At 41.5% G+C, this 26122-nt stretch overlaps 1 protein-coding gene across 1 annotated transcript in view; it reads left to right on the top strand.

Moving 5' to 3' along the window:
• The window catches only part of dip2ba (disco-interacting protein 2 homolog Ba), an 80987-nt gene that overhangs the window by 52769 nt on the left and 2096 nt on the right, over nt 1-26122 (top strand). Inside the window, exons 2-37 of the mRNA XM_062052880.1 lie at nt 8684-8755; nt 9402-9557; nt 9668-9793; nt 9898-10128; nt 12276-12404; nt 13113-13232; nt 13299-13496; nt 13580-13671; nt 13750-13860; nt 14563-14686; nt 14904-15013; nt 15125-15227; nt 15304-15368; nt 15454-15547; nt 15645-15764; nt 15874-15988; nt 16810-16949; nt 17045-17181; nt 17447-17527; nt 17623-17750; nt 17885-17999; nt 18092-18293; nt 18388-18500; nt 19799-19879; nt 20007-20130; nt 20236-20357; nt 22041-22152; nt 22394-22503; nt 22719-22849; nt 22922-23090; nt 23334-23504; nt 23631-23692; nt 23759-23816; nt 23919-23993; nt 24106-24280; nt 24359-24482. Coding sequence (XP_061908864.1) covers nt 8684-8755; nt 9402-9557; nt 9668-9793; nt 9898-10128; nt 12276-12404; nt 13113-13232; nt 13299-13496; nt 13580-13671; nt 13750-13860; nt 14563-14686; nt 14904-15013; nt 15125-15227; nt 15304-15368; nt 15454-15547; nt 15645-15764; nt 15874-15988; nt 16810-16949; nt 17045-17181; nt 17447-17527; nt 17623-17750; nt 17885-17999; nt 18092-18293; nt 18388-18500; nt 19799-19879; nt 20007-20130; nt 20236-20357; nt 22041-22152; nt 22394-22503; nt 22719-22849; nt 22922-23090; nt 23334-23504; nt 23631-23692; nt 23759-23816; nt 23919-23993; nt 24106-24280; nt 24359-24482 — 4396 coding nt within the window. The remainder of the gene's footprint in view (nt 1-8683; nt 8756-9401; nt 9558-9667; nt 9794-9897; nt 10129-12275; nt 12405-13112; nt 13233-13298; nt 13497-13579; nt 13672-13749; nt 13861-14562; nt 14687-14903; nt 15014-15124; nt 15228-15303; nt 15369-15453; nt 15548-15644; nt 15765-15873; nt 15989-16809; nt 16950-17044; nt 17182-17446; nt 17528-17622; nt 17751-17884; nt 18000-18091; nt 18294-18387; nt 18501-19798; nt 19880-20006; nt 20131-20235; nt 20358-22040; nt 22153-22393; nt 22504-22718; nt 22850-22921; nt 23091-23333; nt 23505-23630; nt 23693-23758; nt 23817-23918; nt 23994-24105; nt 24281-24358; nt 24483-26122) is intronic.

Below are 26122 nucleotides of genomic sequence, written 5' to 3'. Positions count from 1 at the left end.
ATTAATAAATCAGAAAAGACAATAATATCCTCACAGTACGACAACACATCTGTCAGCCATGAATGGGGAAGGGTCTGGCTACGGCTTCTAGCAAACAATTTTGACTGATGGGGTTGGACTTTCGGGACAAGAATGGAAAGTGACGTGTGTTGGGGGGGATAAAGGTTGTGAGCTTTTGCGGTAATAGCGAGGCCCGTCGGAGATTGACCTTGTTGTAGTAACGTGCTGCATTTGGTGAGAAAAAGAGACACTCTGGGACTCTGAATCTGAGCCTTCATTCCTTGGAATGTTCTATCACGATGAAGCAGATTGACAACAACACTTCTTTAAAGGCCTACTGAAACCCACTACTACCGACCACGCAGTCTGATAGTTTATATATCAATGATGAAATCTTAAGATTGCAACACATGCCAATACGGCCGGGTTAACTTATAAAGTGCAATTTTAAATATCCCGCTAAACTTCCGGTTGAAAACGTCTATGTATGATGACGTATGCGCGTGACGTCAATCATTGAAGCGGAAGTATAGGTACACCATTGTATCCAATACAAAAAGCTCCGTTTCATCGCAAAATTCCACAGTATTCTGGACGTCTGTGTTGGTGAATCTTTTGCAATTTGTTTAATGAACAATGAAGACTGCAAAGAAGAAAGTTGTAGGTGGGATTGGTGTATTAGCGGCTGGCTACAGTAACACAACCAGGAGGACTTTGACTTGGATAGCAGACGCGCTATCCGACGCTAGCCGCCGACCGCACGGATGATCGGGTGAAGTCCTTCGTCGCGCCGTCGATCGCTGGAACGCAGGTGAGCACGGGTGTTGATGAGCAGATGAGGGCTGGCTGGCGTAGGTGGATAGCTAATGTTTTTAGCATAGCTCTGTGAGGTCCCGTTGCTAAGTTAGCTTCAATGGCGTCATTAGCAACAGCATTGTTAAGCTTCGCCAGGCTGGAAAGCATTAACCGTGTATTTACAGGTCCATGGTTTAATAGTATTGTTGGTTTTCTGTCTATCCTTCCAGTCAGGGGTTTATTTCTTTTGTTTCTATCTGAAGTTAAGCCCGATGCTATCACGTTAGCTCCGTAGCTAAAGTGCTTCGCCGATGTATTGTCGTGGAGATAAAAGTCACTGTGAATGTCCATTTCGCGTTCTCGACTCTCATTTTCAAGAGGATATAGTATCCGAGGTGGTTTAAAATACAAATCCGTGATCCACAATAGAAAAAGAAGAGAGTGCGGAATCCAATGAGCCAGCTTGTACCTAAGTTACGGTCAGAGCGAAAAAAGATTTGTCCTGCACTGCACTCTCCAGTCCTTCACTCTCACGTGCCTCATCCACAAATCTTTCATCCTGGCTCAAATTAATGGGGTAATCGTCGCTTTCTCGGTCCGAATCGCTCTCGCTGCTGGTGTAAACAATGGGGAAATGTGAGGAGCCTTTCAACCTGTGACACCACGCTACTTCCGGTACAGGCAAGGCTTTTTTTTTATCAGCGACCAAAAGTTGCGAACTTTATCGTCGATGTTCTCTACTAAATCCTTTCAGCAAAAATATGGCAATATCGCAAAATGATCAAGTATAACACATAGAATGGATCTGCTATCCCCGTTTAAAAAAAAAAAATCATTTCAGTTGGCCTTTAAGCCGCGAATTTATTGCGACTAAGGCCAAAGTGTCTGAACATACTGTGGTTTTAGAAAGCACAATAATTAAGTTAAGTTAAAAGTTAAAGTTAAATTAAAGTACCAAACACTAGGTGTGGTGAAATTTGTCCTCTGCATTTGACCCATTCCCTTGTTCAAACCCTGGGAAGTGAGGGGAGCAGTGGGCAGCAGCAGTGGCCGCGCCCGGAAATCATTTTTGGTGATTTAACCCCCAATTCCAACCCTTGATGCTGAGTGCCAAGCAGGGAGGTAATTGGGTCCCCTTTTTATAGTCTTTGGTATGACTCGACCGGGGTTTGAACTCACAACCTACCGATCTCAGGGCGGACACTCTAACCCAGGTGTCACCAACGCGGTGCCCGCGGGCACCAGGTCGCCCGTAAGGACCAGATGAGTCGCCCGCGGGCCTGTTATAAAAAAAAAATAAATAAAAAAATTTAAAAAAACTTTTTTTAAATTTATTTATTTATTTTTTTAAATTAAATCTACATAGAAAAAACACAAGATACACTTTCAATCAGTGCATCAACCCAAACAACCTCCCCCATGCACACTCATCCACACCCACTCACACAAAAGGGGTTATTTCTTTCTGCTACCAATATTCTGGTTCCCACAACATAGACAACACATCTGCAAGGGACACAGTCCCTGAAGCACACATGATTGTATAGGCTGCTGGTCCACTAACATTTTCATTAATTACTATTTTTTATGTAATTATTTTTATATTGTTTTACTTTCTTTTTTTTCCAAGAAAATGTTTTTTATTTATTTATCTTATTTTATTTTATTTTTAAAAAAAGGGCCTTATCTTCAACAGACCAGGTTGTCAATGAAATTAGATTTCTTTAAAGGGTTTTTTAAACCAGGCCCAGTCCAGATAATGTCCAAGTCGGACTCAGCAACACACACCTTCATTCATGTACACGGAAACAAATTAGGGAACACAACAGATTGCATATAATTTATAAACAAAATTACATTTTCAAAATAAGCATTTATGTACAGTCCAGATTATGTCCAGGTCACTCGAATTAGGGAACACAACAACAGATATCATATAATCTATAAACATAATTATACTTTCAAAATAAGCCTTTGAGGACTTCTCATCTTTTTTTTAATGTTTTTTGGCATCATTATCGTTTTCAACCATGTAACTTTCTAAAATTAGAAAATACTGAATAAATGTTTTAAAGAAAGTAATACTAAGTGAATATCTGTGGGAGGAGGGGATCTTTGTATAATCACTATTGTTTCATTTCATACAATAATTTGTGTGTTTCAAACAGAAAGTCTGTGCCTGTGTTCAGGGACCCTCTTTGGCAAAAACTGACCAGTCACAGCTCTGTGTTGTGCATCGCCAGCGACGTAAACCTAGGATTTTTGGGAGGTGCACGTAGGCTACACATGGGGAGGGGAAAAGACGACGTTGCCTACGCAAGCTATGCGACGCTAGAGTATACACCAGGCTTAAGGATGGAACCTGCAACCTTTTGGTTGGGAGACAACAACAACATCCATCTAACCCTAACCCAGACCTGGGCATTTATTTTGAATGGCTTCAGAGAGACTAAGTTGTGTGAAAAATAGATTCATCTATAATTTACTGTAACCTTTAAACTTAGTTTGTATACAGTACATGTAGAGCATCATTATAAAATACGTCATCATCACAAAATGCTCTTTTTTGAGGAAGCTACATAGCTTTGGTGTTTGGTGTAGCTCTGCTATTTTTACTGTCCTCTCTTTACATTCAAATTGATACTTTGTCTATATTGGCACTTTGCTTGCCCTTGCTTTAAAATGGACAAAAGTTTAATAGTTATTATTTTAAAACCAATGGCTAAATTTGATCCACTGAATAAGTGCACACGTCATTATCTAATTAGTTATCTAATCATCAAGACAGTCGATGATTAGTCAATTATCAAAATAGTCATTATTGTAGCCCTATTCTCTAGGACCTCTGTTTGAGCTTTGCCGGAATAGCTTCATGATTCACAGTCGAAATATGTCTTCATTCATCTTCTACTACCCTTGATGAAGCCCCCCCCCACGCCCTCCATTTGCCGCCTCAAGAGGTTCTTCTCTGATGGATGTATGCAGCAAAACTCTTAATCATAGTCATGTACCTTAAAGATTTCTGTGTCAAGACTTGTAGTGGTGGCCACCCTGCTGCGGTGCGCACAAGATTCTTCCTGTTGTTTACAGTCCTAATTGTCTTGACGGATTATCAGTACTGACTTCATGAACGTTTTATTAGACATACTTATCTCTAGGGCTGGACTTGAAAAGTTAGATTTTCCATTATCTTCAGTCACAACAGAAGATGTCCAGCTGTTGAGATGCAGCTACCTTTGTATGCTGTCCTATCCCAACTAATTTGAACTAATGTCTTCAGCAATCCTGGTGTTTTTTTATTGAATATGCTCAGATCATCAACAAAAAATCTGTGTCCTGTTCACACTTGAAATGAAAGTGACCACAATATATTGTCAGATGTATTATTTTACCCAAAGTATCTTATTTGTACCACTTTCTGATGTACTTCCTTTTTAGATAGCACCTGAAGTTATATAATGGGTGCCTCAATCAGTCGTTGATTAACAATATTGATCACTTTTAGAAGGACAACTTTTACTTACCTTTATGTGGCTGGAATTGCAGTTTGGTCATGTGTTGGAGTTTACCTTTCTGTGACCCTGAATTATCAGCTGGGAGGGGGGTCATCCCTCTTTCTGACTTATTTCAAGGTCAGAGGTTAATTACAGGAATTGAAAAGAAGACACACAAGGTCACAACTTTTATAGAACTTTAAACTTTAAAAGTCTGCATATGACTTGAGGAAGCTGACCACTTATTTAAACTCCAGGAATTTAGTGTTTAAGGGCGTACTCTCATTGGGCCTGTCGCACCGTGCTGGCCTTGGCCGCGATTCCCATTCGCTCTCCTGGCCTCTGCTGGCTGGCCTGTCCTCACTGCTCGCACTGAGCATTTGTGCTTTAGCCAGTTTGGCTGTGCCATCACTTCTACACTACTGTATTAATTCGATTTCCCTGACTTTCTGAATTTTCTCCAGTTGTTGTGACTTGAGAGGATCCTATGTGGAAGGTGATGGCTGTCATTATTAATTACTTGCAAAAGGAATGAATGCAATACTTAAATTACACATATTTATTACGCACATGAATGTAGTTAGGACTTAGAGTGGGTTTTGGCTCTTGGATTATTTTGACTATGCCTATTCATTTCTAACATGAAACGGGGGGGGGTCAGTTTAACAACTAGCGATAAATGATCACATTACAGTCATTCTATGACTCAGCTGCGTTGCGGGTGTATGCAGTTGTGTAATACCATGCCCTACCTTTTCTAATCGGGAGAGACAAGGGGAGAAGAAGTGTACATAACTTTGGCGCAGATTAGAGCACTCGCACGAGTTAAACGCGCTAATTTGACAGGTAGGTATGAAGTGAGCTCAGCACGATTGGCCTCGTGTAAGTTTACCCGTTGACCAGCTCTATTCCAGTATGGTTTGCAACTTCATCATGTGCAACTCAAGCAACAAAACGCAGTGCAAGACTGATACAGATCTGACAGGGAAGGCCTCAGTCAGCGTTTATCTATCTTCCATTCATTAGCACCCCATAACCTGCACCACCTGTGCACATACACAATTTTACTTACTGCACCTCAACAAAGTCTTTGGCCAGTTGTCTTTCTGTTTAGTTTTGTGTTCTCCAATCAGCACATTCCTCTTTTGCTAAGACACACGCACACACAGGGTGGGGTAACACTCATATCCTGTCCTCTAACCTCAGATTACACACATGCACACAGTCGCTATACTGTTGTGTTCCCCTACAAGCTCCACATTCTTGCACTCCAAACGTCCAGCTTTTCCTCTCTTTTGGAAGCAGCTGTCTCAGTCGCTCTGTGAACTTAAATGATAAAATGATAAATGGGTTATACTTGTATAGCGCTTTTCTACCTTCAAGGTACTCAAAGCGCTTTGACAGTATTTCCACATTTACCCATTCACACACACATTCACACACTGATGGCGGGAGCTGCCATGCAAGGCGCTAACCAGCAGCCATCAGAGGCAAAGGGTGAAGTGTCTTGCCCAAGGACACAACGGACGTGACTAGGAAGGTAGAAGGTGGGAAACTTAGAGCCCTTTTCGTGTGTCTGTACACACTACTGTCCACAGAGTTTGGGCTTTCGTGCCAGTCCCCCTGTTGTTTTGCCCACGTCCATTACAGGCTCTCGTCTGTCCGCTAATGACGGACTAACCCGTATACACTCCCCTCCCTCCCAGCAATACTTGGTCACCATTCACCAGGACTGGGGTTGACAGAACTTTGTCTCTCCTGACAACAATGACGCTCTACTTCACTTCAATCAATTGTCAGATTGCTGTGCTTGCATATGTGTTTTATGTCTGGATGTGCTCCTCTGCATAAACAAGAGTGTGTGGCTTGTGCAAGAGAGGGAGGAACAAAGAGAAATACATATACAATAGTCTTGTGTGCACATTCTCAGACCAGACTGAGCACTGAACACAGCCCGCCCCTCTGAGCTTTTTTAATTATTTTTTTCCCGGCCAAAAACCACACATCAGTGCGTAATGATCATTAGTGTCTTAAAAGGGAACTGCACTATTGGGGGGTAATTTTGCCTATCATTCTCAATCTTAATGTAAAACAGGAACACATATATTTTTCTTTTTTAATGAATTCAAACTAGTAAATAATCGCATTTAAAAGTCCGCTTACAATGGAGCCGATGGGAGTCGCTCTATTCTGCCTATAAAGCGTTTAATAATCATCCAAACACCAGGTTTTCTGAACACACTAAGTATTTATGTAATGTAGTAAAAGGCACATTTATAATAACATGTCATACTTACGTATTTTGATCATTATAAGCATTCGGTGGCATATTCATTAAAAAAAACCCCCAAAAAATCCTCACTACGTTCGCTTTTTCCTTCAACATCACTGATTACTACTCACTGCAGACTTCATGAGAGCCAACAAACATAATCTAACATCACCTACTGTACAATGTCTGCTGTTATTAGAATGCTGACTGTTGACCAACTCGTTAGGTTATGTCTCCATCCTTCCACCATCAAGGTGAGAGGCATTATTTATGTTCTAGAATAAACATTTGCAATATCAGAGGCGTGAGAGCAGCTCTGATCATGGCGCTTTTAAAAATACTATGTCTGCGTTAGTGCATATAATAACAATATCATTAATACTTAATTAACATTTAAGTCACGAAATGTAAATGTATGAGTATTGTTGGCATTTTTTGGATGTTTTTTAGAGGAATTTATGGGCAGAATAAAGGACCTCCTATTGACTCTATTATGAGTGGACTTTTATTTACGTTTAATTAGGAGTTAGAATGCATTAAAAAATACATCTGTCTTGTCTTTCATATTGACTGTGAACGATAGGCAAAAGTCCAAAAAAAGGGCAGTTTAAATGTTTTAAGGTTGCTACTCACACTATCATTAGTCTGTTTTTAACACAGAGATCTCACAATATTGCCACATTAGGGCTGTAACAATAGATCCAGCATGCATCTGTCTTTGCCTTTCACACAGAAAGGTTGATATGTAAAAGAGCAACTGGGCTTTTTTCTATATCAACATGGCATCCCGCAATCATGTGATTTGATGCACGGCGATGTCAGCGTTTGCATCTGATGTGATGCCCAATTGTATGACAGCGACCAGCCGGCCATATCTTTCAACACAACAGAGCGGAAAAAGTGATTGTCAGGTGTTGAAAGTCACACTTCGTTCGTGGTGTGAATGCGCTGATACACAGGCAACATCCCGCCTATGTCACGGCCCAGTTTGAGCCACACATGCCCCCCTTTCTGTCTTTGCTGTTGAACTTTGCACACATCCCTGTTTTTCCTCTCCATTCCATTGTTGTGTCATACACGCACACACACTGCAGGAAATGTTTCTTTCAGTTCATGCAGTGACTCTCACCATGTGTTTGACAACTTCCTCCTCCCCCATAAAACACTATCGCCCATATCTTCTTTCACCTCTTCTTTATCTTAGATTTTTCGCCCTTCCCTCCTTAACCACCGTAGGTCGGACCAGGGTCCCCTTGTTGTCACCAGTCAGTGTGGCTGAGGAGGTGTCAGGGGATTGACGCTAAGCATTCTTCTAACCCGTTGCACTTGACATGGCGTTATCAGTGGAAACTGAGCAAGGGGAATAATAGGCAGAGCAAGGGTGATTGCAGGCAGCAGGGGATTGTTTGTATGTACAAGGGGAGTGTGATATGTATGTAAGGTAATAGGATAGGGGTGTGCCCACCATTGCTGCTCAAGCACGTTCTCCATTCTGGGGTCTGTGTTTGCCTAGTGGACTTCGTCCCCCCCTCTCTGTTGTTGTCTGACAAACTCTGGTTTTGTAGAGACTCACTGGATACATGAGGAAGAGGCGTGCCTGGGTATACAGTTGGGAGTGAAAGGGGGGACTGATAAAAGTTCCATGTGAATTTGTGTTCACATGGCTTCCTCCCTTTATGCTCCGCTCACCATCTTAACTATGCATGATAACTTTTGCTTTGGTCATTGTTCTTATTGTTCTTTGCCAGGCACAGTTATCTGCAAGTTCTGTAATCGTATTTAGGTTTCGTAGGCTAAAGGAGGTTTTGGTGCGCTCATCATGTTTATTCACTGGCGCTAATATAAAGCCAAACAATGGTGTTATCTTCTTTACTAAGAAGTGCATGTTCTGAGCGCTCACCCTCCCTAGCATGTGGTCTTCAGTAGATTTAGTGTAAAGAGGATTATTATTATCATGACTGACTCAACTCCGCTAAATATATTAGCTATAATACTGTGTTCAGGTCAAAGTGGTGTTGTGCTTGTCTTGATGTGTGTATGTGTGTGTGCGCTTTACTTGGCTGATGTTTGTGCTACAATTGTAATAAATGTAACAGTGTGGTGTTGCTGTCTTCTCTCCTAGGTGACATCACACAGAAAGGGTTTGAGAAGAAAAGAGCCAAGCTGCTGGCTTCTTACATCCCCCATTTGCCCAGTAAGAGCAATGTTTGTTTCACTTCTAATCACACCTCACTATTGTTAAGCACTTCTAAATGAGGCTTAAAAGTCATAAGTTATCTTGCAATTTCCAAGTTTAATGTGTTGTCTCGCTCTGTTTTGGAAACCCAAGTACTGTAACATCACTTGCTGAATGTCTTTGTCCAACTTTTTCACTGCCATCTCTGACACTTTGGGACACTCTAGTGGTCACTAGTAAAATTGCACATACAACAACTTTACTATTTTCTGATCTTCTCTCAGTAAAATAACGACACCATCTAAAAAAGATCTGATGTAAAATACCCCAAGAATGACGTTTTTTGTAGACACCAAACACCGCATTCTATGTGTACATTCATCTCTAGCTCTAGTTTTACCTTTTTGGCATCCATAGTTTATATCTCGGTTGTCTTGGAATGCCAGGCTCTCACCAAAAGCAAAACTACCCTAGTTCCATGCTCTCTGTTAACAATTTGAATAGCATTTTCAGAGGGTATGTAGCAGTGCTAAATTTTGAGACTCTCTTGGTGCGTCATGTAATTATTTCTTTGTGCTGTTATAAAATCATTATTTAAAGCTTATGTTTGTTTTTTTGTAACATTTATTTTACTATGTTGATAAGTCAAAACTTTACTTTCCAGATGTGGATGTGACTTTGCCAGATGTGCAGCTTTCCCCGGGCAACAGTGGCGACCCCACTCCAAGTCCCGAGGCCCCGGGACCCTCAACATCTTCAGCCTCCAGACACCACCGTGCACACCGCAGTGGAGGGGCCAGAGATGAGCGCTACAGATCAGGTACATACACTTTTTACATGAATAACCAAACAAACCACAAATAATAAATCATAAGCTTATTAGCTTTTTCTTTCACTCACATGTCTCGTTCTCTATATTTATTTGTGTAGACATTCACACAGAAGCTGTGCAGGCAGCACTGGCCAAACACAAAGAGGAAAAGATGGGACTGCCCATGCCAACCAAGAGACGCTCAGCCTTTGTTCAGTCTCCAAGTGACGCTTGCACACCTCCAGGTAAAAATAATTTCTAAAAGTGTGGAATATCTCTTACTTAAGTCTTCGTTTGACTATTGATCAAGGAGACCCACTTCAAGTTATTTTTTCGTTCTTTCCACCAGACACATCTTCTGCATCAGAGGATGAGGGCTCATTGCGCAGAAAGGCCGCCCTGAGTGCGGCGCTTGCTCAGGGCCTGCAGAGCCCTGATTACTGGATCAATCGTTCCGTCCAAAGTTCCTCCACATCTTCTTCGGCGTCCTCCACCCTCTCCCATGGAGAGCCCAAAAGCCAGCCTCAGCCCCAGCCTGCTGCTTCCTTATTGGCTGACGTACTAGCCCACACCCGCATAGGTACATTTAACAAACAGCACAGATGACCTCATTAATTTAAGTTACAGTCGTCCATCCCCACATTGCGTATCAATTATAGCGGCTTCAACACATTGCAGATTGTTATAAAGTATTTTGTTTATTTTTTTAAGTATATTCTATCATTTTTTTGGTCCGAAATTAAGCACTTCCAAGCATAAAAATCGGTAAATACTAACAGCATCTACAAAACCCAAAACCAGTGAAGTTGGCACGTTGTGTAAATCGTAAATAAAACAGAATACAAAGATTTGCAACTCTTTTTCAACCTAAATTCAATTGAATACACTGCAAAAACAAGATATTTAATGTTCGAACTGGTAAACTTTGTTATTTTTTGCAAATATTAGCTCATTTGGAAAAATTGATGCCTGCATCATGTTTCAAAAAAGCTTTCACAAGTGGCAAAAAAGATGGAAAAAGTTGAGGAATGCTCATCAAGCACTTATTTGGAACAACCCACAGGTGAACAGGCTAATTGGGAACAGGTGGGTGCCATGATTGGGTATAAAAGCAGCTTCCATGAAATGCTCAGTCATTCACAAACAAGGATGGGGCGAGGGTCGCCACTTTGTGAACAAATGCGTGAGCAAATTGTCGAACAGTTTAAGAACAACATTTCTCAACCAGCTATTGCAAGGAATTTAGCGATATCACCATCTACGGTACGTAATATTATCAAAAGGTTCAGATAATCTGGAGAAATCACTGCACGTAAGCACAAGGCGGAAAACCAACATTGAATGCCCATGACCTTTGATCCCTCAGGCCAAACTGAATCAAAAATCAACATTAGTCTGTAAAGGATATCATCACATGGGCTCAGGAGCACTTCAGAAAACCACTGTCAGTAACTACAGTTCGTCACTACATCTGTAAGTGCAAGTTAAAAATCTACTATGCAAAGTGAGAGCCATTTATCAAAAACACCCAGAAACACTGCCGGCTTCGCTGGGCCCGAGCTCATCTAAGATGGACTGATGCAAAGTGGAAAAGTGTTCTGTGGTCTGACAAGTCCACATTTCAAATTGTTTTTGGAAACCGTGGACGTTGTGTCCTCCGGACCAAAGAGGAAAAAAAACATCCGGACTGTTATAGGCGCAAAGTTCAAAAGCCAGCATCTGTGATGGTATGGGGGTGTATTAGTACCCAAGGCATGGGTAACTTACACATCTGTGAAGGCACCATTAATGCTGAAAGGTACATACAGGTTTTGGAGCAACATATGTTGCCATCCAAGCAACGTCTTTTTCATGGACACCCCTGCTTATTTCAGCAAGACAATGCTAAGCCACATTCTGCACGTGTTACAGCAGTGTGGCTTCATAGTAAAAGAGTGCGGGTACTAGACTGGCCTGCCTGTAGTCCAGACCTGTCTCCCATTGAAAATGTGTGGCACATTATGTAGCGTAAAATACGACAACGTAGACCCCGGACTGTTGAATAACTTAAGCTGTACATCAAGCAAGAATGGGAAAGCATTCCACCTGAAAAGCTTAAAAAATTGGTCTCCTCAGTTCCCAAACGTTTACTGAGTGTTGTTAAAAGGAAAGGTGATGTAACAAAGTGGTAAAAATGCCCTGTGCCAACTTTTTTGCAATGTGTTGCTGCCAGTAAATTGTAAGTTAATGATTATTTGCAGAAAAAAAAACGTTTCTCAGTTTGAATATTAAATATCTTGTCTTTGAAGTTTAGTCAATTGATATAAGTTCTGTTTTTATTTACGATTTACACAATGTGCCAATTTTACTGGTTTTGGGTTTTGTATACTACAGTAGTATTGACCACTAGGAAAGACCAAACCAATCAGAGTGCGTTGTTCAGTATTATAGCCACTGATTGGCTCAGCCTGAGGCAGCATTACTATATTGAATTAATACAGCCTAAAGGTTACTAAAGGGTGTTATTTCATGTCGAGAGGACTTTCATATTGTTAGAAAACTTATTTAGAAGACAACATGTTTTATTATGTTCCAGATGTGTTTGATTTACAATTAATGATTCCCACATGGCGGAAATTAATTAATTGCTGTCATGTCTGAAACCAATTAACAGAGATAAACAAAACACGATTGTATGCTTAGTTTATGGTTCAGCTAAAAACATTCTCTCTGTTTATCTCCCATTAGAAAACAGTGTCCCTCCAGATGTCACAGCCTCTACTCCTCAAGACAGAAGTTCGAGGGTGGACCTTCCTCCTGCTGTTAGGGGCATGAGTCGTGGGCAGAGCCGCTGTAGCATACTTGATACTGCTGACGGTATGCACACACACATTCACACACCAGTACATGGTGTTAGGTAGGTGGTTTAAGATCATTGTGTCTGTGTACAGAAAAAAATAATCACCTCTAATTCCAAATATAGAAACACATTAAACTTGATTATTGGTCATTTATTTGTTCTATTCATTGCAGTTGAATTACAAATTTCTCTTCTGCATTCAGTGTCTTTTCAACAATATTGTGGTGATGACACTATTGGTGTGTGTTTTAATCATTCAAGCATCTGTAAACATTACCAACACCCTCATGTTGCTATGATTTGAATGCTGCTAATCACCGATATTTTGTGTTCTTTCTTCTGGGTCCATTAATCCGTTCGTGTCTTGCCTTTCATTTAAAAAAGGAAAGAGAAAAGGTAATTTAAGTCGAAACCTGAGATGGGGAGGGTATGCTGAAGAGGCCTGTGTCGGCTTGCTTTCCAGCCTGTCCGTCTCCGTGTGTGTTTCGTTGACCAAGACTTAGCGACTTAGAGAACCTTCCATGTTCAGCTTGCCTTCAGCTCTTCCAACTTGTGTCTGTCCAAGTAGCAAATTCTCCTTTCAAATCTTTCCTGCTCCAGATTTTGATCTTGAATGTCAGTTTGTTTTCAAGAACCTGTGTAACTTTAGAGATTTGTGTTAGATTTGCATGCATAAAGGTGTTTTGTTTTTGTGACATTAGTAAATGTCCTTGGTATTTGTCCAGGTGTGCCTGTTAACAGCAGAGTGTCCACTAAAATTCAGCAGCTGCTAAACACATTGAAGCGGCCTAAAAGACCACCACTCAGTGAATTCTTCCTTGATGACTCTGAAGAAATAGTAGAAAGTGAGCAAACGTTCATTATGACAGATGACATCTATAACGAGTAATCTTAACCTTGGTTTCCTCCAGTTCCCCAGCCAGACCCCAACACCCCAAAACCCGAGGGGCGTCAAATTATCCCGGTAAAGGGGGAGCCCCTTGGTGTTGTTAGTAACTGGCCGCCTGCCTTGCAAGCAGCCCTGGCCCGCTGGGGTGCCACCCAAGCCAAAAGTCCTGCCCTTACAGCTCTGGATATCACAGGCAAACCCCTCTACACTCTCACATATGGTGAGTAATGATTTACCCTCTCAATCTTTTTTACTACTCCTGTGCAAAAAATAAAACCATTGATTGACATTTTCTTGTTACAGGCAAACTGTGGAGTCGCAGTCTAAAACTGGCCTACACTCTGCTCAATAAACTGGGCACAAAGACAGAACCTGTGCTACAACCTGGAGATCGAGTAAGAGCATGTTAATCATTTAAAAGTGTGAACATTCGATGCACACCATCTCGAAATTAATAATCTCTTGTATCTTAGGTGGCGTTGGTTTACCCTAACAGTGATCCCGGAATGTTCTGGGTAGCGTTCTATGGATGTTTGCTGGCTGAGGTTATCCCAGTGCCTATTGAAGTACCGCTGTCCAAACAGGTAAGGATGTCAATCCCGTTAAGTAAGTTATCTTTGGTGTTTCAGTTAAACATCAATATCGTTTACTAGAAAACCATTAGATCAATGTCTGACTTGTACTTTTAAACACTCGTCCTTCGTTTATCTCTGTTAACTGGTTCCAAACATGACGGCGATAAATTAATTTCCGCAAAGAAGGAATCATTAATTAAATATCAAATATTTTCATATCTAGAGCATAGAAAAAGTGTTTACGGCCTTCTAAATACATTTTCAACCTTATGAGAGCCTTGTAGACATGAAAAAACCCATTTTCGTCACTTTTACACTCATTTAATCCAATACAGTAGGATGAGCCAGGTAGCGGCCAAAATACTAAACAAAGCACTCTGATTGGTTTGGTCTCATCTAGTGGCCAATACAAGTATTTTATTGACATTGGTAGCTCATATTGACATTTTATGCTTGAAAATGCTTAATTTAAATAAAAATAAAAATACTTTAAAAAAATCTGCAAAGTGGTGATGTGGCAATATTTGAAGCGCGATTTGGTGAGGGACGACTGTAATTTTATTTTGAGAAAAGCAGTAATATGTGCTCCCAGTCACCAATAGCTACGACTATGTACAGGGTATATTTTATAGACTTTTTTTGAGCATATGTGATTTGTAATTGAAATCCTCAATTCCAGCATGCCATAACTTTCTTTACCTCTCCCTGAAGGATGCAGGCAGCCAGCAGATCGGCTTCTTATTAGGAAGCTGCGGTGTCAGCCTCGCACTTACCAGTGAGGTCTGTCTTAAAGGTCTGCCCAAGACACCAAATGGAGAGATCATCCAGTTCAAAGGTCAGCCGGCCGCAATACTGTTGGATCAGCAGTGGTCATACATTTCTAAGTGGGCCCATTAGAGTAAATTATAATGTAATGTTTGGGGTCTTTATGTGTGATTGGCTGGTCTGGTTGTCTCTGATTTTGCAAACTGAACTTTATTTTAGTGTGATACAATTTGTTTCCAGATAGAACTTTTTAATTGTGTCAGCTAAAATACTTCGATTGTCATCAGGATGGCCACGAATGAAATGGGTGGTGACAGACACCAAGTACCTGACAAAACCCTCCAAAGACTGGCAGCCTCATATTCCCACCGCCAACACAGACACCGCCTACATTGAGGTACTTTTCCTTCTGAAATGTGTTCTGTCATTTCTTGTTAAATATACTGGTTGATCTCTTCAACCTGTTTCATATCTAAAGATAATTTTTGTGTGTTTCTGTCCATTGAAGTACAAAGCGAGTAAGGAGGGGACAGTGATGGGAGTCGCTGTGTCCAAGATCTCCATGCTGACTCACTGTCAAGCCCTGACTCAGGCCTGTAATTACTGTGAAGGTCAGTGCTTCACATCCTTTTTCATCCTTGTTTATCTCTCTCTGGTCTCCTAATGTTTTCTTGCTTTTCATGCCAGGGGAGACTTTGGTTAACGTGCTGGACTGTAAAAAGGATATGGGCTTGTGGCATGGTGTTTTAACGGTGAGATTAGTGCCACCAACTCTAGAGTTAAAAGACTAGTTAACAGCCAACTGTGTTGTTGACGACATCTATTTGTTCCCCACAGAGTGTCATGAACAGAATCCACACCATCACCGTACCATATGCCGTCATGAAAGCCTGTCCGATATCCTGGGTGCAGAGAGTCCACATTCACAAAGGTTTAAGTTAATCTAAATTGTTTTCAATATTGCTTTTAAAATAATGGATTTAAAATGTGGCATACTCTATCTATTCTGTACTCTTGTCATCATACAGCTCGTGTGGCCTTGGTGAAGTGCCGAGACCTTCACTGGGCAATGATGGCCCACAAAGAGCAGAGAGACACCAACCTGTCCTCCATACGAATGCTTATAGTCGCTGACGGAGCAAACCCATGTGATTCTCTTCCTGTGTTTAAATGGCCTACAATATTATGTGGATACCGTATGTTTATTTGGCTTGTTTTGTGTTGTTCATTGCACTTTCCATCCTTTTGTGTTATTAGGGTCTGTGTCGTCATGTGATGCCTTCCTGAATGTGTTCCAGTCTCATGGTCTAAAGCCTGAGGTAATCTGTCCTTGTGCCACCTCTCCCGAGGCCTTGACGGTGGCCATACGCAGGTACAGTACGTGCAGTTACACCAGGAGACAATTTCAAAGCTTAGTTATTGGTTGTTAATAAAAACATTTCAGCTTCTTCTCATTATGCACTCTGGTCAATTTTTCCCATTTTTACAGTTTTTTTTTTGGTTTAATTTTATTTTTACAATGTGCCCAAATGGCCCCTTTGCCACACTGCTTTTAGAGATCTTGCTCAGGCTCTTTCTCTGACCTACCACAACTTTATTTAGCTTTGTTACCTTCCTGTCACAAGTGAACAATGGTTATTAAAGAGAGAACCGGGGATTTTATTATAGCAGGAACTAACCGATGTGTTATAACAATCAGTTGTGTATAATCTTTTGGGAGTCACGCAACTGTCTGACCGACTGAAGTCGAAACTGAAACTGGCAAAATGTAACAAAATGCGCACCTGGATAGCAGCGAAGCGTGCAAACCTATTCAAGGGCAAAAATGCATGCATGTTGGCTGGTCTGTTGGTCACTTTCTTGAAAGGGAGAGCACTGACGTGATAATGCATTTTCTCCTAATAATTTCATGATCCATCAGTGAAGTCCCAAATATTGACTTGTTGGATTGGTGACCCCTGATTTAGTGTGTCTTAAAAGGGACGTTTTTTTCAGTTGACCACCTCATTTAAATCATGACCACAGTTGCAGGAAGTAGACAAAGGAACAAAGACACATACGTACTTCTGTTTTCACAAACAACTGCCATGATTCAGTGGACTGGTTACAGACCACAGCACAATGTGACCTTTTGGGTGCCTTCCTGTCTGGTACAACGCTAGCTATCTCTTCTTACTTTGCCCCTTTCTGCAGGCCTGGTGCACGGGGAGCTCCTCTGCCAGCCAGGGCCATTCTGTCCATGGGTGGGCTGAGCCATGGCGTGATCAGAGTTAACACAGAGGACAAAAATTCAGCCTTAACTGTTCAAGACGTGGGCCATATCATGCCTGGAGGTTAGCCACAGAAGCTGCTACACATTATATACAGTAACTACTGCCGGCATCATAATACAATATGTCGAAGTGTCTGACCTTGATGTGTTTTTCAGCTCTGATGTGCATCGTGAAACCAGACGGGTCTCCGCAGCTGTGCAAAACTGATGAGATAGGAGAGATTGTGATCAGCTCTCGAGCAGGAGGCACCATGTACTACGGTCTTCCTGGTGTCACCAAAAATACATTTGAGGTCTGTCAAAACCCCCCAACTTAAAATCACTCTAACTTAAAACATTTTTCTCCAACAATTAACAGTAATTATAGATCAGCATCAACTCACTTATTTCAGGGCTTATAAACTTTTAATTGATGGCGGTAAATGCACCTTGACACACGGTTAATTGGGAGACCAGGTCATTACACCTATAGAAATTAAAATGAAAAAGATTTTGGATTTGCCTGTCCTTTGCATCCTTAACTGTTTTCGCTTTCCACAAGTGCGTTTTTTTTTTTAGGTGATCCCTGTCAACCAATCTGGAGCACCATTAGGAGAAGTTCCCTTCAGCCGTACTGGTCTGCTTGGATTTGTCGGACCAGTAAGGCACATTTAGACAGAAATAAACCATGAATATGTTTACATTCAGTAGATAAATCACACGGTGCTGAGACGGGCCTTCTGTGTCTTCCGCAGGGCAGCCTAGTATTTGTTGTGGGGAAGATCGAGGGGTTGCTGATGGTGAGCAGGCGACGCCATAACGCTGACGACCTGGTGGCTACCGCTCTCGCAGTGGAACCTGTCAAAACAGTTTACAGGGGGAGGTGAACAACTGCCTGTTTTATTCACTGCTGTGTGCCTCTGTATTCACTTTAATATTTATTGGTGTATGTTTCGGTCGTGGATATCTGAAATGTCTGTTTTCTTGTTTTTATTTGTTTTTTTGTGGTTTGTCCAGAATCGCCGTGTTCTCAGTTACCGTGTTTTATGACGAGAGGATCATAATTGTAGCAGAGCAGCGTCCTGATGCCAGTGAAGAGGACAGTTTCCAATGGATGAGTCGAGTTCTGCAGGTATGTTTGCTGAAGTTATTACACTATTTTTATGTAAAAGTCTCCCTTTTATCTGGCATGCTTATATGACAAGATGCATATTTTACTCGCAGGCCATCGACAGTATCCACCAGGTAGGCCTGTACTGCCTTGCCCTGGTTCCAGCAAACACACTCCCAAAGACCCCACTTGGAGGCATCCACATCTGCGAAACCAAGCAGAACTTTCTGGAGGGAAACCTGCACCCCTGCAATATTCTCATGTGTCCGCACACCTGTGTTACCAACATGCCCAAACCACGGCAGAAGTTGCCTGGTGAGTTTATTAGCATGAAATGAAACTGGTAAATTTTTCACTGTTTTGTGGTTTGGTCTTTTGATTCAAATTACCATGCATGTGATCTGTTTAGTGGATGTTGGTCCAGCTTCTATGCTGGTGGGCAACCTCGTGGCAGGAAAACGCATCGCCCAGGCCACAGGTAGAGAACTGGGTGTAGTGGAGGACCAGGATCTGATTAGAAAGGTACTGCCGGCCATTATACATTGCGCATCTATCTAAGAGCTATACTAAAATGCTGCTGATATTAAAGCAGCAAGACCTGTCCGGGACCTTATAATGTGTGTCTTACCCTAAAATGTGTATTATTCTGCCTTTTATTCCACTTGGGTTGACATACAGCTCTGTATGTGGCCCACGATAATGGTAAGAGTCTAGTCTGGCCCAGCTTCTGCTTCTGCTGCTTCTTCTGTCAATCAGATTTTCTCAAGGCCCAATGAGCAGTTTGACTCGGAGCCCAGAGATCGCTCCTTGGCCTGGCTCCTTAGCCAGCAGGGGTCCACACTCCACACACATACACAGATAATAGGATGTAAAGTAATAGGCTTAAAATGAACTTACATAGTGTACTTTTTATTGGCTACCTTTTTACAAAGCTAGCTGGCCAGCAGCTCAAGAGCATTGCCATATCATGACATAAAACTAGACACACACACAGATGCACACATGCACACACACCACTTTTTTCATCCACTCCAAGTAAGCTTCTACATATTCACAAAATGCAACGCAACTAAAAGACAACCATAACTATGTAACAATGTTATATAAGATAAAACAACATCTAAGGAGTCGGAAGGACTGTTTTGGTGTGCACCGCTGCTAGCTTTGTCCGCTCCTGTGTGTTTGTGCGCGTGTGTATATAGCATGGCTTTGCCAAGTGGTCCGAGCAGCCATGTCTGCATGACCCACACTTCCCATTTCCTGATAATGTGTCTGACAAGGGGTGGATGGTACCCAGCTTTGGCTTTGCCAAGTGGTCCGAGCAGCCATGTCTGCATGACCCACACTTCCCATTTCCTGATAATGTGTCTGACAAGGGGTGGATGGTACCCAGCTTTCCAATGATTGTTACGAATATTGTCAACACTGGTCGGTGCCTAATCTATTCTTGTTTGGTTTCACTTAGCTTTGTAATGTTCAGTTAGTACCTTTGCGTTAATATATTTTTTGTTCTTGCTTTAGCATTCCTCTAAAGTTACTTTAACCCTCTGGAAGGCCTGTATATGGCTTTTAAGCAGGTGCAGATGGTCCCAGCATGATCTGGCATAACAACCCTCTCTGGACACCGGCACACGCTTGTGTTCATCCCGTGTGTCAGAGCCTAGTCACAACCAACCATTACAGAATATCTGTAGTAAATGTCCTTGTGTCTGTTAAAAAATGACAAAAAATATATTTGTCACCACTGACAGGATTGACAAAATTTAAATTGTATTCCTCTCCTATGTTGTTTCTTTTAAATGGGCTTTCATTCTTTGCAGCACCAGTTCTTATCTGAATCACTGCAGTGGAGAGCCCAGACTGACCCGGACCATGTTCTTTATGTGCTTCTGAATGCAAAGGTAGAGTAAACAAGTATCGGTACACACACATACGCATCCTAGCCATCAGAAAAAGTAGTCACTAGGATAATGGATAGGTCCATTTTGGCAAATGGAAGTTTATTTTGCTTCCTGTTTTTTGCTTCAGGGGGTGGCAGTGTGCACAGCCACCTGTGCTCAGCTACACAAACGAGCAGAGAAAATAACAGCCACCCTCATGGAGCGAGGAGGCCTCAACACAGGAGACAATGTGGTGCTGCTTTATCCCCCAGGTAAACATACATAAACATCCACTAAGCCTTCATCTTCAGTTCTCAGATAGAAATAGAAGAATGTTTTTGTAAGCAAGCCTTCCCTTGTGTCTGCTTCTCCTACAGGGATTGACCTCATCGCTGCCTTCTATGGTTGTCTTTATGCTGGCGTTATACCTGTGACCGTTAGACCCCCCCACCCACAAAACCTGGCTGCCACTCTCCCCACTGTCCGCATGATTATTGACGTGAGTATGCACAAACATACTCCCTGAAAATACAGTGAAAGCTCAAACATGGCCACATTATATTGATGTATTTGGAGAAAAGGTATCCTTCAGTTGGCAATGACAAATGCCATTAACTGTAAGATGTTATGTTAACCCATATGCTCATCTCGGGCCCAAAACGGGCATTACATGTGTTCCTTAGGTCAGTCATTTTCAACCAGTGTGCCGCGGCACACTAGTGTGCTGTGAGAGATCGTCAGGTGTGCCGTGAGAAATTATTTAATATCTCCTAATTAACCATTGTCGGGTGTCCGTGCTATAATAAAGTGCGGCAGATAATGTAATACTCATCTATTTCAGTAGGTGGCAGCAGAGGGCGATAAATACCTGTAAAGACAATCGAGTTAGCACTGCGCATCACGTGACAGTGACAGTTTGGGATCGCAGCAGGAGGAGGCGAGCAAGTGACAGTGATGGAGAAGTTTTTGAGAAGGGAAAATGCAAATGGCGAACAGGGTCCTGGACAAAATTCTGACCCAGATGAAGGCTCTAGTATGAGTGGTCTACAAAATAAAAAAAGACGGTGAGCTCGAGGCAATAAAGTGAAAGCTATCTTTCATTTGGATTGACTTTCACCGGGGATGCGACAGCACCGACTCCGCAGTGCTTGGTGTGTGGTGAGAAGCTATCCAATAGCGCCATGGTGCCAAGCAAGCTTAAACGCCATCTCCAAACGAAACACCCCGATGGACTATTTTGTACGCTTACGTACAAACAATGAGAAACAGGCAACTTTTCTGAGAAAAACCACAAAGGTAAACAAGAGAGCCCTCAAAGCTTGCTACCTTGTTGTTGAACTCGTAGCTAAATCAAAAAAGTCACACACTGTGGCAGAAACATTAATACTGCGAGCTTGTAAAGCCATTGTAATAGTAGTGAGTATAAATACATTTAGAAAACTATATTATTAACTATATGTATTATATACTGTGTTAGAGTGTCATTTTGTGTCATTTTGGTTGGTGGTGTGCCGCAGGATTTTGTAAATGTAAAAAGTGTGCCGCGGCTTAAAAAAGGTTGAAAATCACTGCCTTAGGTGAGATGATCGTTCAGTTTGATGGTTTTGATGGTTTGCGGTCTGAAATTTTGCTAGGGTGTTATTGTTAAAATTGCATTGTGTTTTCAATTTTAAAGTTGTTAAAATAGGATCCAAACATAAAGTATACAAACTCTCTTTCGGGCCCATTCACTCCAATTACAACTGCTGTTGTTTAACAGACTCTTAATTCTTGTATTTTACTCTCTTTGTTTCCATGAAAACCAAATGAATGTCATTCTTGACAATGACAAGAATAAAAAAAACAACAACACAGATCTGAAGTTGTTAAAAGATTCCAAAGGTTGAAAGTAAACAAAAAAGAAATAAGTAATGCTGACTTATGACACTTTTATGAGCGGATCCCTTTTGGATCTTAAGTGTGAGTGTGTATGGTCAATCTTAAGGTTGCCCGAGTGCTAAGAAATATTAATGAGAATATCATTGTTTTTGTTTTGTTTTTTATTGTAACTTTACAGGTGATAGTCAATGATGACCATATTACTTTATGACATCTTTATCTTTTAGAATTCAATTATTTGTGGAATCATGTTGGTTGAGCAGTGTCAATGAATAGACTTCTGGGAATGTTTGCTATTGTGCAGGTGAGCAAAGCAGCCTGCATCCTCACCACCCAGCCTCTCATGAGGATCCTCAGGTCCAGGGAAGCTGCTGCCAGCGTCAACATCAAAACATGGCCCACCATCATTGATACAGGTGCCTATTTAATTTATGCTACCTTCATGGCTCATTGCAATAACTTTATGTACAGTACCCTTATCTGGCCAACAGGTGCTCTCTCTAGCACTAATGGCACATTGCAATTGCTGTAGTTACAACAAACGTATTGTTTAGCTGCAAAGGCTCTATATTGCATTTTGCAAGCTTACAATCAGCAAAGTTACCTTTAAAAATTGATAAATACAGTGTGTTTATTTCCTTTTTGTTCTCCTCACAGATGATCTCCCAAGAAAGCGTCCTCCACAAATCTATAAACCCCCTACAGCTGAGATGTTAGCTTACCTGGACTTCAGTGTGTCTACCACAGGAATGTTAACTGGAGTTAAGGTGGGCAGGGATAAAATATACATTATACACACATTATCCACAGCTATACGTACCATTGCACAATCTAATGAGATCCTGTAATAAAGTTTTTACAAATATAATATTGGGCTGTTTTGATTGACATGGTTATTAATATAACAATATGAAAAGCTCTTGTATTGTTGATCCCAATGATGAGCAGTATTGTAAGAGGTTGTGGTGCATTTCTTTGTCAGATGTCTCACGCTGCAGTTAGCACTCTGTGCCGCTCCATCAAGCTGCAGTGTGAACTCTACTCCTCACGTCAAATAGCCATCTGCCTGGACCCCTACTGTGGCCTCGGCTTTGTCCTGTGGTGCCTCTCCAGGTATCTAAAAATCACATGCTAATTAGAACAAGCTGTGTCATTGTCGCTATATTGAGCGTGTTTGCGCGTCAGTGTTTACTCAGGTCACCAGTCCATCCTCATCCCTCCCTTGGAGCTGGAGAGCTCGCTTCCTCTGTGGCTGAGCACGCTCAGTCAGTACAAGATCAGAGACACCTTCTGCTCATACTCCGTAATGGAGCTTTGTACCAAGGGCCTCGGAACCCAGACGGAGATGCTGAAGGTAACAACAGTGTGCAAACAGTTGAAAAATTTCTGTGTAAATAAGCACTTATTTAGTGTAATTATGTGCTAAAGCTTATTTGCTTTAATTCAACAAATTATATTTACACCCACAATTCTAGTTTTTCTAGCTCCATAGTTAGTTTAGCTTAAAAATGACTAATAGTAATTTTTGAAAAGACTTAAGAATGTGTCTGACAATAGAATTTCACAATAGCGCATGTTTGTGTGTATGTTCATAAAGGCGCGAGGTCTGAATCTGTCTTGCGTGCGGAGCTGCGTAGTGATAGCAGAGGAGCGCCCTCGACTTTCCCTCACACAGTCCTTCTCCAAGCTCTTCAAGGATCTCGGTCTGTCGTCGCGAGCCGTCAGCACCGCCTTTGGCTCCAGGGTTAACCTGGCCATCTGTATGCAGGTTGGCATACTCACCCATGTACTCTTTAATTGCACTTACTATGATGGAGTATTTTGTATCTATTTCTGCTCTAAGTTGTTGACTATCTTCCCACATTAAATGTTTATATCGCTGTCTGTGTCACAGGGCACAGCTGGACCAGACCCCTCCACCGTCTATGTAGACATGAAATCTCTGCGTCATGACAGGTAAAACTGGAGGCTTTTTTGGTAACTTTTTTTTTTAAATTGGCGTAAACAATGTCTATCACCCAGGGTAAGACTCGTGGAGCGGGGAGCTCCACAAAGTCTTCCGCTCATGGAATCGGGCACTGTGAGTATTGATTATTAATAGATTAGTGCAATGTCAATACTGTATGTGCCGTGACGGGACCCAAAAGTTAAACTCTTTATGTCTATTATGTTCTATTTTAAGATCCTACCAGGGGTGAGGGTCATTATCGTCAGCCCAGAGACCAGAGGTCCACTGGGAGACTCTCATCTTGGCGAGGTAAGTCCACGGAGACAATAGGATAGAATTACATCAGCTCTTCTCTTCGCCCCAAAATAATACATATTAGATTTGCTCTGTGACTCTAAACAAAGTTAATGTGTGTGTGCAGATTTGGGTGAACAGTCCTCACAGTGCAAGCGGCTACTATACCATCTACGGGGAGGAAAGCCTGCAGGCAGACCACTTCAACACACGACTCAGCTTTGGGGAGCCTAACACTCTGTGGGCCAGAACAGGCTACCTGGGCTTCATCAAGAGAACTGAGCTACTGGATGCTAGTGGAGGTCAGGTGTAGTTTTTAAATAATAAGACATTGTTTTTCCCCTCATAACTAATAATGGTGTTTTGCTTTTCTGCTCCAGATCGCCATGATGCCTTGTTTGTAGTGGGCTCCCTGGATGAGACATTGGAGCTGAGGGGTTTGCGTTACCACCCTATTGACATGGAGACGTCTGTGTCTCGAGCTCATCGCAGCATCGCAGAGAGGTGAGCTAGCATAGACGCACACTGGGACTTCACTCTACTATCGTATTTAATTGGGCACGTTGCATTGTTCACATGGACGTTAATTTGGGGGTTGGGCGGGGCAGATGGGGACATGTCCACTGCACTTTTTCAAAGAGCAGTTTTTGTCCCTTGTACTTTTTAATGTGCAATAATATTATAACGTTTTTGAATGGAGGCAAGTCAAATGCTTGTGCTAGGCGGAAAACCACTGCTCAGACTGAAGCCTGTCCCATTAGACCGGACAAAAACTCATTGATTGGCTGTCTAGGGCTGCCTTCTTGCCAGCTGCCCAATCAGTGGTCAGATAAGAGTAAGAGCAAGTCGCGATCATTCACAGGAGAGATATATTTATGATGGATATGATTCAAAAATGGTTGCCGTGTTGCTGTTAAACTGATGAGTGAGATCATACACTTTTTCCAAACAAACCTTTTGCAATAGTCTGGGTATAGTTTACAGTACATTATATCGGACCAGGAAGAGAGCAGGTTAAAGGGTCTATCAGGATTTTTTTTAAACTTTACGCACTGCCCCCGCATGTGAGACATAGCTTGTTAAATGTCAGGATAGAAAACTAAAAAACAAACCGCCTAGAACGCTTTGACAACAGACGCTCGCCGGCCCACCACTTCGAGCCTCGCATAGTTAATGACGTGACGTCAAGTACATACAACCTATTGGCCACTAGAGGAGGCCAAACCAATCAGAGTGCGGTGTTCAGTATCGTGGCCACTGATTGGCTCAGCCTCAGGCATCAATACTATATTGGATTGAAAAAGTGATTTAAGGGTGTTTTTCATCTCTAGAGGGCTCTCGTTATGTTGAAAGATGTATTTAGAGAGGCCGTAAACAATGTTTTTTATGTTTTTTATGTTTTAGCTATGAAAATATTTGATTTATAATTAATAATTCCTACTTTGCCAAAATTGCTTTATTGTGGTCATGTCTGGGACCAATTAACAGCGATAAACAAGGGATTACTGTATTTCTCATAAGAATCAATGGAAATGTAATTGATCCGTTTCAGGCTCTTACTTTTAATAAATATGCAGGTAATGTTTTCAGTGACATCTTCTCATTCTTATGTGACATACAAGTGAAACAATAAGTTAACCCTAATTAATATTAAGAAGTAATAACAATAAATCATTCCTTAACTGTTATGTCATATGATGCGGACGCAACCAATGGTATATTGTGTCACAAATGTGCCATGCACAGGCTCTTAGTTAAATTACTAAACGATAAAACTAATATTTTAGAAAATTAATACTTAAAAAAACCTGAAATAAATTACTATAATTTTACATATTATTCAAGACATATTGACTCACAACAAGTAAATTACTATTTTATTTTTCCCCCAAAATACTAGGTTTACAAATTCATGAGATTCATGTTTTAAAATATTTTAGCATTAAAAAATATTATTCCAGCTACAGAGCTTCCACATTTGATTGAATTAACCGCCCCTAAAACAGAAACAATACATTTGGTTATTACCACTGGGTGGTGGTCTAATCATGTTTTAAGCACTGTAGATGTAAAAAAAACAAAAAAACACCACCCCTATTAGTAAAACAATGAAATGTTGTAACTTTATTCTGAGAACAAGTGAC

The sequence above is a fragment of the Entelurus aequoreus genome, linkage group LG07 (assembly GCF_033978785.1).
Source record: "Entelurus aequoreus isolate RoL-2023_Sb linkage group LG07, RoL_Eaeq_v1.1, whole genome shotgun sequence".
Lineage (NCBI taxonomy): Eukaryota > Metazoa > Chordata > Actinopteri > Syngnathiformes > Syngnathidae > Entelurus > Entelurus aequoreus.
Note: the sequence above shows the minus strand (reverse complement) of the source record. Positions and strands in the feature narration are given on the sequence as shown.